The sequence below is a fragment of the Urocitellus parryii genome, chromosome 6 (assembly GCF_045843805.1).
Source record: "Urocitellus parryii isolate mUroPar1 chromosome 6, mUroPar1.hap1, whole genome shotgun sequence".
NCBI lineage: Eukaryota > Metazoa > Chordata > Mammalia > Rodentia > Sciuridae > Urocitellus > Urocitellus parryii.
In genome coordinates this window covers 90,337,651-90,349,879 of record NC_135536.1, presented here as the reverse complement: position 1 = coordinate 90,349,879, position 12,229 = coordinate 90,337,651, and the positions used below count along the sequence as shown (strand labels likewise).

The following is a 12,229-nucleotide window of genomic DNA, read 5'->3' as shown; positions in this document are numbered from 1 at the left end:
TGAGATGAAAAAGTCAATATCACAACAGACACTACAGAAATACAGAAGATAATTAGAAATTATTTTGCAACCTTATACTCTAATATAATAGAAGATAGTGAAGGCATCAGTAAATTCCTAAAGTCATAAGACCTGCCAAGATTGAGTCAGGAAGATATACACAACTTAAACAGACCAATATCAAGTGAGGAAATAGAAGAAGCCATCAAAAGATTACCAACCAAGAAAAGCCCAGGACCTGATGGATATACATCCGAGTTTTACAAGACCTTTAAAGAACTATTACCAATACTCTTCAATCTATTTCAGGAAATTAAAAAAGAGGGAGTACTTCCAAATTCATTCTATGAAGCCAATATCACCCTGATTCCAAAACCAGACAAAGACACTTCAAAGAAAGAAAACTTCAGACCAATATCTCTAATGAATAGATGCAAAAATCCTCAATAAAATTCTGGCAAATTGAATACAAAAAAATATCAAAAAGATCGCGCACCAAGATCAAGTGGGATTCATCCCAGGGATGCAAGGTTGGTTCAACATAGAGAAATCAATAAATGTAATTCATCACATCAATAGACTTAAAGATAAGAACCATATGATCATCTCAATAGACGCAGAAAAAGCATTTGACAAAATACAACACTACTTTATGTTCAAAACACTAGAAAAACTAGGGATAACAGGAACATATCTGAATATTATAAAGGCTATCTACACTAAGCCTCAGATCAACATCATTCTAAATGGAGAAAAACTGAAGGCATTCCCTCTAAAATCTGGATGCCGTCTCTCACCACTTCTATTCAACATAGTTCTTGAAACACTGGCCAGAGCAATAAGACGAAAGAGATTGAAGGATAACTACAGGAAAAGAAGAACTTAAACTAGCACTATTTGCTGATGATATGATTCTATACCTAGAAGACCCAAAAAACTCCACCAGAAAACTTCTAGAACTAATAAATGAGTTCAGCAAAGTGGCAAGATATAAAACCAACACCCATAAATCAAAGGCATTTCTGTATATCAGTGACATATCCTCTGAAAAGGAAATGAGGAAAACTACACCATTCACAATATACTAAAAAAAAAATATATAAGATACTTGGGAATTAACTTAACAAAAGAGGTGAAAGATCTATACAGTGAAAATTACAGAACCTTAAAGAGAAAAGTCGAAGAAGACCTTAGAAGATGGAAAGATCTACCTTGCTCATGGGTAGGCAGAATTAATATTATCAAAATGAACATACTACCAAAAGCACTATACAGATTCAATGCAATTCTGATCAAAATCCCAATGGCATTCCTCATAGAAATAGAAAAAGCAATCATGAAATTCATCTGGAAAAATAAGAGACCCAGAATAGCTAAAGCAATTCTAAGCAGGAAGAGTAAAACAGGTGATATCGCTGTAACACACCTTAAACTATACTACAGAGCAATAGTAACAAAAACAGCATGGTACTGGCATCAATGATACTGGTAGACCAATGGTACAGAATAGAGAACACAGAGACTAACCCACAAAATTACAATTATCTTATATTAGACAAAGGAGCCAAAAGCATGCACTGGAGGAAAATAGCCTCTTCAACAAATGGTGCTGGGAAAACTGGAAATCCATATGCAACAAAATGAAATTGAATCCCTATCTCTCACCATGCACAAAAGTTAACTCAAAATGGATCAAGGATCCAGGAATTAAACCAGAGACTCTGCGTCTAATAGAAGAAAAAGTAGGCCCTAATCTTCATCACGTGGGGCTAGGCCCCAACTTCCTTAATAAGACACCTACTGCACAAGAATTAAAACCAAGAATCAACAAATGGGATGGATTCAAACTAAAAAGTTTTTTCTCAGCAAAAGAAATAATATATGAGGTAGACAGGGAGCCTACCTCCTGGGAGCAAATCTTTACCCCTCACACATCAGATAGAGTACTAATCTCTAGGGTATATAAAGAACTCAACAAGCTAAGCACCCAAAAAACAAATAATCCAATCAATAACTGGGCCAAGGACCTGAACAGACACTTCTCAGAAGAGGATATATAATCAACAAATATATGAAAAAATGCTCATCATCTCTAGCAATCAGAGAAATGCAAATTAAAACTACTCTAAGATACCATCTCACTCCAGTCAGAATGGCAGCTATTATGAAGACAAACAAGTGTTGGTGAGGATGTGGGGGAAAAGGTACACTCATACTTTGCTGGTGGAACTGCAAATTGGTGCAGCCAATTTGGAAAGCAGTATGGAGATTTCTTGGAAATCTGGGAATGGAACCACCATTTGACCCAGCTGTTCCTCTTCTCGGCCTATATCCAAAGGACCTAAAAACAGCATACTACAGGGACACAGCCACATAAATGTTTACAGCAGCACAATTCACAATAGCTAAACTGTGGAACCAACCTAGATGTCCTTCAGTGGATGAATGGATAAAAAAAATGTGGCATATATACACAATGGAATATTACTCAGCACTAAAAAAGAACAAAATCATGGCATTTGCAGGTAAATGGATGGCATTAGAGAAGATTATGCTAAGTTAAGTTAGCCATTCCCCCAAAAAACAAATGCCAAATGTTTTCTCTGATATAAGGGGGGGTGACTCAAAGTGGGGTAGGGAGGGAGAGCATGGGAGGAAGATTATTTCTAGATAGGGAAGAGGGGTGGGAGGGAAAGGGAGGGGGAAGGGGAATAGCAAGGATGGGGGAATGTGATGGTCATCATTATACAAAATACATGTATGAAGATTTGAATTTGGTGTCAACATACCTTATATACAACAGAGATATGAAAAATTGTCATGTATATGTGTATTAAGAATTGTAATGCAAAAAAAAGAATATATGTATGATGGCATAATGTGGTGTTAACATAATTTATATACAGAGTTACAAAAAACTGTGCTGTATATGTGTAATAATGAGTGTAATGCATTCCCCTATTGTCATGTATTTAAAAAAATACCTATAAAAAGGTCATGACTACTTCTATTTCTCTATATTTGATTTTATAATATAAAGTAGTAGTTTTTAAACCTATCTGCTTTTCAGAATAACCTGGGAAGTACTTCAAAATACAGATTCCCAGATCCCTCCCTCAGACATTTTAATTCAGTAGGCCTGAGATAGGGCCTAAGAATCTATTTCTTTGAAATGTCCTTAGGTGATTGTTATATACTGCCAGATTTGAGGATCACTGCAGTAAAGTACAAGGAATGCAAAGAAAAAGGTTTTCAAGCAAACCAAGAATGTAGGACTATTATTCTTTACCATTTACTAGCTATTAGCCTATGAAGGGTCATTAGATATAGAATCAAAGAGTAAGCAGTGAATAATGGAAAAAGTTGAAAACTGGTGCAAAAGATTATATAGATGTACCTACATGATTATAACTCTCTATTGCTAATAGTCAATATTAGTGCTTTTACACAGAAATATTTATAAGTATTTGTTTTACTAGAAAAAGCATGAGTGGAAAATGTGTTATTTTTCTGTTTTAACATATCTATAGGGAGCTTCACTGTACCAAAAGATCATTGAAAGCACCACTATCCAAAATATCAGCCTAGATATATTGATGGGATACTATCTAGGAAGAAACAAGCACCCAACAAAAAGCCTTTTGAGTGTTCCAAACCCACACCTATACAGGTTCAGAAAAACTTTTAGCAGCTATCTAAATAAATGATTATCAATTTCCTTCCACTATTCATTAACTTATTAACAGTTTTCTGCTAGTCAGTTCAGTTGGCATATATAAGAGAAGACAAACAGGGAAAGACAGTTGTCCCTGGGGAAGGAAGCATCCCAGGAAAAGTCACCTCTTTTGCAACTGTTCTATAGCTTGCCCTGTGTATATAATTCAAAATTATATATACATCATTTAAGTTCTGTCAAGCTTTGCTGGGTATCATGGCACATGCCTATAATCTTAGCAACTTGGGAGGCTGAGGCAAGAAGGATCCCAATTTTGAGGCCATCCTCAGCAACTTAGCAAGACCCTGTCTTAAAATAAAAAGGGCTCAGGATAGAGTTTAGAGGTATAGCCCCTGAGTTCAATCTGTAGTACAAAAGAAAAAAAAAAAGTTTTGTCAGGCTTTGTTTAGTGCCTTATCTTTGAATATCTGAAACATTATTTTCTATTTAAAAGCATTTCATATTTAAAAATTATATTAAATAGCTACTTATATTAATAGTTGGTCATTCTGAGCCATATTGTATTTTACCTTCATTTTGACTGAACTTCATTTTACTGCTATAAAGCAGCAAAAATAATAATGATGCTCTTCAAGATAAAAGCATTATGGGGGAAAAGTAATGCTTTGAAGAATGCATCTCACCAACTCATGCAAAAACAATTTATATTGTTATATATCACTTCATAATTGGACATTATATGATATTTTAAGGTCTTCTAAGAATGAAAATAACCATAACTAACCTTTAAGATCTGGGTATTCTAGGTACCTAAAAGTAATGACAATGAAGAGTTGGATCAGCACAATCAGCACAAAAAGGACCCGGGCCTGCAGAGAAAAAAGATGTTAGTGTGACTAGATACATGGGGATAGCTCCAGTGAACACTTTAAAACTGGCCTCATTAACAAAAATGGAAATGACATCTGTGATATTGTGATATAATAAGAAATATAAGGGCTGGGGTTGTGGCTCAGAGGTAGAGTGCTCACCTGGCACGTGTAAGGCCCTGGGTTCAATCTTCAGCACCACATAAAAATAAGTAAAATAAAGGTATTGTGTCCAACTAAAAAAAATTAATATTAAAAAAAGAAATATGAATTTTGGTTTTCATCTTCAACTCTTGGCCACAGTTCCTAAAACCCTTGTGATTTTTCAAATGGTAGCAGAAAAAAATAAAGCATCTTTTGTTATATTTGGCTTTTGTCTGTAGTTCTTGGACAAGCTCTGGAATGATAAATAAAAGGAGTGTCTTCTGTGATTAATAACAAGCCTATTTCAATCACACCTGAGTTCATGTTAATAAGGGAACTTTTAAAAAGCCCTTAAGGATGGGGGCTGGTTATAATGGGGGCCAACCATGTAATCACATCACCCCCATCCTTTCCCTCCAGAGAGGGGAGAGAGGTTGTAAGTTGAATTAATCACCAATAGCCAATGATTTAAACAATCATGCTTACATAATAAAACCTCCATAAAAACCCTAACTGAAGGAGTTCAGAGAGCTTCCCAGGTTGGTAAATACATGGAGGTGCTAGGAAAGTGGCATGTGTTTGGGGAGAGCATGGAAACTCACAACCAACCCTCATAACTTGCCTTGGCATCTCTTCCATTTGGCTCTTTCTGTGTTGTATTCTTCTCTCATAAGCCAATAATCTAGTAAGTAAAGGGTTTTCCTGAATTCTGGGAGGCTTTCTAGCAAATTTTTGGACCTGAGGAAGGAAACCGTGGGAACCTCTAATTTATAGCCAGTTGGTCAGAAGCACAGGTGACATCTGGACTTATGATTGGTGTTGGGGATGGTAGGTGGTGAGGAGGGCAGTCTTCTAACATTAAGCTCTTAACCTGTGGAGTCTGTGCTAACTTCTAGTAGTTAGTGTCAGAATTGTGTTGAACTGTATAAGGCCCATTCAGTGTCCACTGATATTGGAAAATTATATGGTTTAGAAATCTCCACACATTTAGTTTTAGAAATGTTGTGTAATTATAGAGAGAAAAGCAAATTTCATGCCAGGTATCATGGTGCACACCTGTAATCCTAGTGGCTTGGGAGGTTGAGGCAGGAGGGGTTTTAGTTCAAAGCCAGATTCAGCAAAAGCGAGATGCTAAGCAACTCAGAGAGACTCTGTTTCTAAATAAAATACAAAATAGCTGGGAATGTGGCTCAGTGATCAAGTGCCCCTGAGTTCAATCCCTGGTACCAAAAAAAAAAAAAAAAGAAAAGAAAAGAAAGAAAAAAGAAAAGCAAGTTTCTTTTTTTATTTTCAGCATCATTAAATGATTATAAGAAAAATATAGGTAGCCAGGTTCAGTGGCTATAATCCCAGCAATTTAGGAGGCGAGGCAGGAGGATCATAAATTCAAGGCCAGCCTCAGCAACTTAGCTTCTAAGATCTTCAGTAACTTAGTAAGCAACTAAGACCTTCAGTAACTTAGTAAGAACCTGTCTCAAACTAAAAAATAAAAAAGACTGGGGATGTTGCTCAATGAAAAAGTACCCCTGGCTCCTGGTCCAATCCCCAATACCCCCTCCAAAAAAAAAAAAAAAAAAATATATATATATATATATATAAATATATATATATATTTATAAAATACACACACATATTAAAGAGAATCAAACATCTGATCCATTGATAAAGAAAATTGTAAGTTGCCTCAGTTTAAATTGGAGATAAGTAGTTTATATAGTTATATTAAACTATCAAATTAAAATAGTTCACTTTCATTGTACTAAGATAAAAATAATTTGTTTTATTTAAAGTTGCATATGGGAGTTAGGGTTGTGGCTCAGTGGTAGTGTGCTTGCCTAGCATGCATGAGGCAATACATCCTGAGATAGCTTTAGAGGATACATCCTCACAGACTTAAAATGTGAAATTATTTTTGTTTTTATTACTTGTGTGATTGAGGTTTTAAGAAATGTGATTAATGGGCATTTATATTTCATTACTATCATTTTTAGGGGTCATTTTAAAATTTTTCTTTGGAAGATTTTTTATAGTCACCTAGATCAGGCTTTATGTAGTAGAGGGAAAATTTGGAAACAAATGTCCCCTAATAGGCAAGTGGTTATATATACTAAGGAAAATCTTAATTTATCTAACTAAGGCATATCTCTATTTAGTCACTTGTCCAAAATACCTTAACAAATTAAGGTATTTATTCATACAATAATGTATATCTTAACATAATACAACTAATATCACATTATAAAATAATGTAGTCAGGCAAAGAGGTATGCATCTGTAATCCCAGCTACTAAGGAGGCTAAGGCAGGAGAATTGCTTGAGCCCAGGAGTTCAATTCCAGCCTGGGTAACATAGCAAGATCCCATAAAAAAAGAAAAACATATAAATTGATATGAGAAATAGTCAAAACAAATTCCTCAATGAGAAAAAATCAAATAGCAAAAAAGAACAAATGTATACTAGAGGAGCTGGGGATATAGCTCAATGGTAAAAGCCTTGCCTACCCTGCACAAGGCCCTAGGTTTAATCACCAGCACCACCAAAGGAAAAACAAATCACATTTTACTTTAAAGAGTCATATACAAGCATATAACAATACAATGGTTATAATGAACAGTGGGATGAAAATGATGTAGAGTTGATCCTTCTTTTTTTCTTAATTTTCCAATTTTTCCACATGTTATTTTTTCTTTTAAAGGAACTTCACAATTTTTTTTGAGAGAGAGAGAGAGAGAGATTTTTTTAATGTTTATTATTTATTTTTTAGTTCTCAGTGGACACAACATCTTTATTTTATTTTTATGTGGTGCTAAGGATCGAACCCAGCACCCTGCGCATGCCAGGCAAGCGTGCTACTGCTTGAGCCACATCCCCAGCCCTCCACATATTTTTTTTAAAAAAGAAATATTCTTTTAAAAGCCTTAATTCTGGATTGGGTGTGTGGCTCAGTGGTAGTGTTTGCCTAACATAAATGAGGCCCTAGGTTCAATTCCCAGCATGGTACAAACAAATAACTAAAATCAAAATAATACATAAAAATTATTATCATTAGTAGTATTAGTAGTAGTGAATAATTAAACTTAAAAGCTTTAATTCAAATCAGCACCTATAATTTCCTTAGTCATCCTGGTTGTATGGCATTGATTAGAACTAGGTCCTAAATTACTTGTTCATGTCTCTACTTCTTTTGATTCAAATCAACTTAAAATCATTTTATTCTTCTAGACAAATAACTAAACTTTAATTTTACGAGGCTCTACTTTCTTTATACATGATTATATTATTTAGAACTTTGAGTTTACCAAGTCCAATAAAAATACATGTAACATTTAATTGAATTCACTTACCACCATGCAGTGGTCAGTAAGGAGAATAAATGATGCCAGGGGATTAAATGTGAGATGAATATTCTCTTGAACAGAAAATATGTGGTGAACACTCGTACTTCTTCCAGCAGAATCCTAGTTATAAGCACAGCAGAGAAGTGACTTCATACATATTTAGATATATATAATGTTCTAAATTGTGCACATAACTGACAAGATAATTTGCAATAACTTTTATCAGTTATCTTGTTGAATAGCTACCTTTTTTATCACTTACTTTTGATTCTCCCTCTAAGTGCTTTTGACAGAATTTTATTTATTTATTTACTTATTTATTTTTAGAGAGAGAGAGAGAGAGAGAGGATTTTTAAATATTTATTTCTTAGTTTTCAGCAGACACATCTTTGTTTGTATGTGGTGCTGAGGATCGAACCTGGGCCACACACATGCCAAGCAAGCGCACTACCACTTGAGCCACATCCCCAGCCCCTTGACAGAATTTTAGATCTTATAATTATAGATTTGAAAATACCAGCATATACTCATAATGTACTTTTATTTTTATTTTATTTTTTATTTTTTTTAAAGAGAGAGAATTTTTTTAATATTTATTTTTCAGTTTTCGGCAGACACAACATCTTTGTATGTGGTGCTGAGGATCGAACCCAGGCGAGCAAGCTACCGCTTGAGCCACATCCCCAGCCCTGTACTTTTATTTTTAAAGAAATCTTTTTCCTTCTGTTCACTGAAAAGGCCCAGTAGTAATAATAAACCTATAAAAGCAATGAGCTAGCAGAACTAGTATAGACTCTTAAAAAGCATTTTTCACTACAAGGAAGCAGTGTTTCTTAGAAAAATGGTTGATTCCAGGTTTTGAGTAAGAAATGCAGAAGAACTTAGAATATCTTGTTATACCAGGAACTAAAAAAAACTAATTAAGAATATTAGGATTGTGTCAAAGAACTTAGAGGTCAACATGAAGAGGCTCCCACTAGCCAAAGATGGACCAATTTGAGTATCAAAAGAATAAATGCAATGGATTGAAACATCAAATAAACAAACACATATAAATAAATATCTAAATATGTATACATTTTAGGCTTAGAATTCATAATGATACAAAAAGTAAATGATTCATTAGTGACCTTTGGCAGATGCTAAAGAATTAACTCATTATTCTGAAAAATGGTTTAGAAAAGTGGGGTATGGGAAAGAATCAAGAATTTATCCTGCATTTTTCTTATGAACTCCACACCTAGGAACTAAATAGATGAGAGAATTTTTTTCCTTTGTAAGACTATTCTCATTAATACTTCTATCATACAGAGAAAGATTTGAATATCACCATTTTATAGCTAAAGAAAAACATGAAACTTAGCAAAAGTCATTGATGGCTGCTAAAACCCCTTAGATGAAAAATTGATGGAGATATATATATATATATATTTGAGGGGAATATTTGAGGGGAACTGGACTGATGTTGCAGCTCTGACTAGGCCATGCAACTATATGTCTTTTTTGCTTACTCTGCCTTTGATCCCACACAGCACCTAAGATGGGTGTGGTTTTCCAAGATGTCAGTCAATCCACTGACTGCAAGACATTATCAAGCAACCCCCTGAAACCCAATCTCTTGCCGTATTTGGGTTGAACTTTCTCGAATGTCTTCCCCTCAATAAACAGGATGGTCTCAGGTATGCTCTCTCTTTATTGTCTGCCACTCTTGCTTTCTTTGTGGGAGCTGGGGCAGAGGAGCCATCACTGAACCCCAAGAAAAAGGTACTTTCTGTGTCTGTGTGATTATTCAGTACCAACCCAATTTAACTGGAGTGACCTTGACTAATTTAGTCATGTGTCACGGCAAGATTAATTTTTTAAGGTTATACTTTAAGAAAACACATTAATGGTTGCCTGGGAGATGAGGAGAGAAGGAAGGCAGATAACAAAAGGGCACAAGAAAACTTTCAGGGAAATGTATCATATTGATTATAGTGATGGTTACAGGGATGTATATGTATGTCAAAACTCATGAAATTGTACACTTTAAACATGACATAATTTTCCTATGTACATATATAAATACACTACAGTGAGTCTCATCATCTCGTAAATCCACAAAAATGGAATCCTAGTTAAAATAAGATATATTCCATGCTTGTATAATTATATAAAAATGGATTCTATTGTTATGTATAACCATGAAGTACAATAAAATTTAAAAAGTAGAATTTATTTTACATAAATTATACCTCAATAATGTTGTAAGAAATGTTAAAAATGTGCCAAGTACACGATTTCACTTTTTTTTGTGGCACTGGTGATTTCATATTATTAAAAGGATTCAACTAGACAAACAGGTGTTTCAAGAAAACATGAATAATTGTTTTCCTTTATAAAACTACAGAAGCTGAACATCTTATTAAAAAATAATAATAAGAGAATCTGAAGCAATCCAAGGATTTGGGAACTTTCCATTCCTATAGTGGGCAGTTTTCCTATAGTTATTCCTAGTTCTTCCCCATGACTTAAAGATAGGAATAATTTATTCTAGTTCATGTGTACCTTCAAGCCTCTTTAATCCAACTTCTAATATAAAATATAATAAGAGTTTATTCCCATCCATCCCTCCTACTTCTTGCCTATTGGTTCTTCCTCCTATATAGAACACTTCAAAGATGGGTGGCAAAGCAAAGTGCCTTCCATTATGCAGTTATACAAGTTTTCTCACCTATTAGCGAAGAATAAAACTGCCCATTACATAGAATTATTATGAGGATGAAATAAAAAATCCTAAGTGTCTGGTATCTCCTTAGAAGGAGCTCAACAAACAGTTCCTTATGTATGGACCTATTTCTGTAGGGGAAGTAAAAAAGGATAAAAAAGTAATTACATGTGTTTTTGAAGTATTATTTGGTGTTTCAAACTGAGACTTAACATTTGAAGACTAAATAGTTAAAAACTGTCAACAAATCATAAAACTGTAGAAATTAAGAATATGAATATTAAAAGAGCACAGCTTATCCCCTGAAGAGTTTGATGAAGCTATTCTATTTTGGTAATGATTACCACTTTCTATTCTGGTAGATGCTAATGAATTAAGTGTCCCAAATTGAACCAGAATAAGGACAGGCATACTGTTACTGCTTATGCTGACAATGCACATTCCCCAAACAAAAAAGTTACTTTGTAGCGTTGAAAATTCTGTGTCCTGGCAAGAAAAATATGGTTTTTGACCTATTCTGTTATCTTGAAATATATCAGGGAATTTTCCCCCATTATTTAAAAGCAAAACAAAACAAAAACCCTCTGGCCAAAGTTGGAAGAAAATAAGAGAATGATTCCCCAGGGTTAAAAAAGGGGGGACTGCAGCCAATAAATACATATTCCTCTCATCCTGTAATTCTATCTAATAGAATTACTTCTGAGTGCCTATTTTCAAATATACTAAACAAAGTATATTTTTATAAAGAGAGAGAGAGAATTTTTTAAATATTTATTTATTTTTTAGTTTTTAGTGGACACAACATCTTTATTTTATTTTTATGTGGTGCTGAGGATCAAACCCAGCACCTTGTGCATGCCAGGCGAGCACGTTACCGCTGAGCCACATCCCCAGCCCCCAACAAAGTATGTTTTTAAAAAGTGTTTTTTTTTTTTTAAACTGTTTATCAAACTGAGTTTTTGTACCAATTGACTAAAAACAAATCCACAATCAAGAGTTCACTCTGGCAAGAGCCTAATCATTTACATAGCAAATTGAAAATCATTAACTTACCTGGACAATTGCTTCTATGTTATGTGTCCCATTACTGTAGTTTCTGGGGTTCCACTTCAGTATAAAAATAGGACCAGACAAATGAATAGCCTGTCCTAAATTAACTCCATCAATCTTAATGGTGACAGAAGTAATAGAGGATAAGGAAAAGGCCAAGACTCTAAAATGAGAAGACATATAAAAGGCATGTTTTCAGGTAGTTGTCATTATTTTTATAAAGGAGAATAACACTATTGCAACCAGACATTATATAAGTATAGGCAGAAGCATCACGTTGCACAACTGTAGGGGCCACTCATGATCTTGGTTTCTTTCTTGGAGATTTTTGAAGTTGTACAATTCAGCAAACCTACATTGGTGAGAAATTAAGAACTATTCTTTTACTTCTTAGAAAGGAAAATCTTTGACAAATCTAGCTAGGATAGATTCAAAATTCTTTCTG

At 34.3% G+C, this 12,229-nt stretch overlaps 1 protein-coding gene across 5 annotated transcripts in view; it reads right to left on the bottom strand.

Moving 5' to 3' along the window:
- Tmem62 (transmembrane protein 62) overlaps positions 1 to 12,229 on the bottom strand; it is a 37,947-nt gene that overhangs the window by 12,203 nt on the left and 13,515 nt on the right. For all 5 annotated transcript variants that reach the window (XM_026391103.2, XM_026391113.2, XM_026391123.2 and 2 more), the window contains 3 exons: positions 11,788 to 11,947; positions 8,034 to 8,147; positions 4,461 to 4,545 (listed from right to left, as the gene is read on the bottom strand). In XM_026391103.2, the coding sequence (XP_026246888.2) occupies positions 4,461 to 4,545; positions 8,034 to 8,147; positions 11,788 to 11,947 (359 nt within the window). The remainder of the gene's footprint in view (positions 1 to 4,460; positions 4,546 to 8,033; positions 8,148 to 11,787; positions 11,948 to 12,229) is intronic.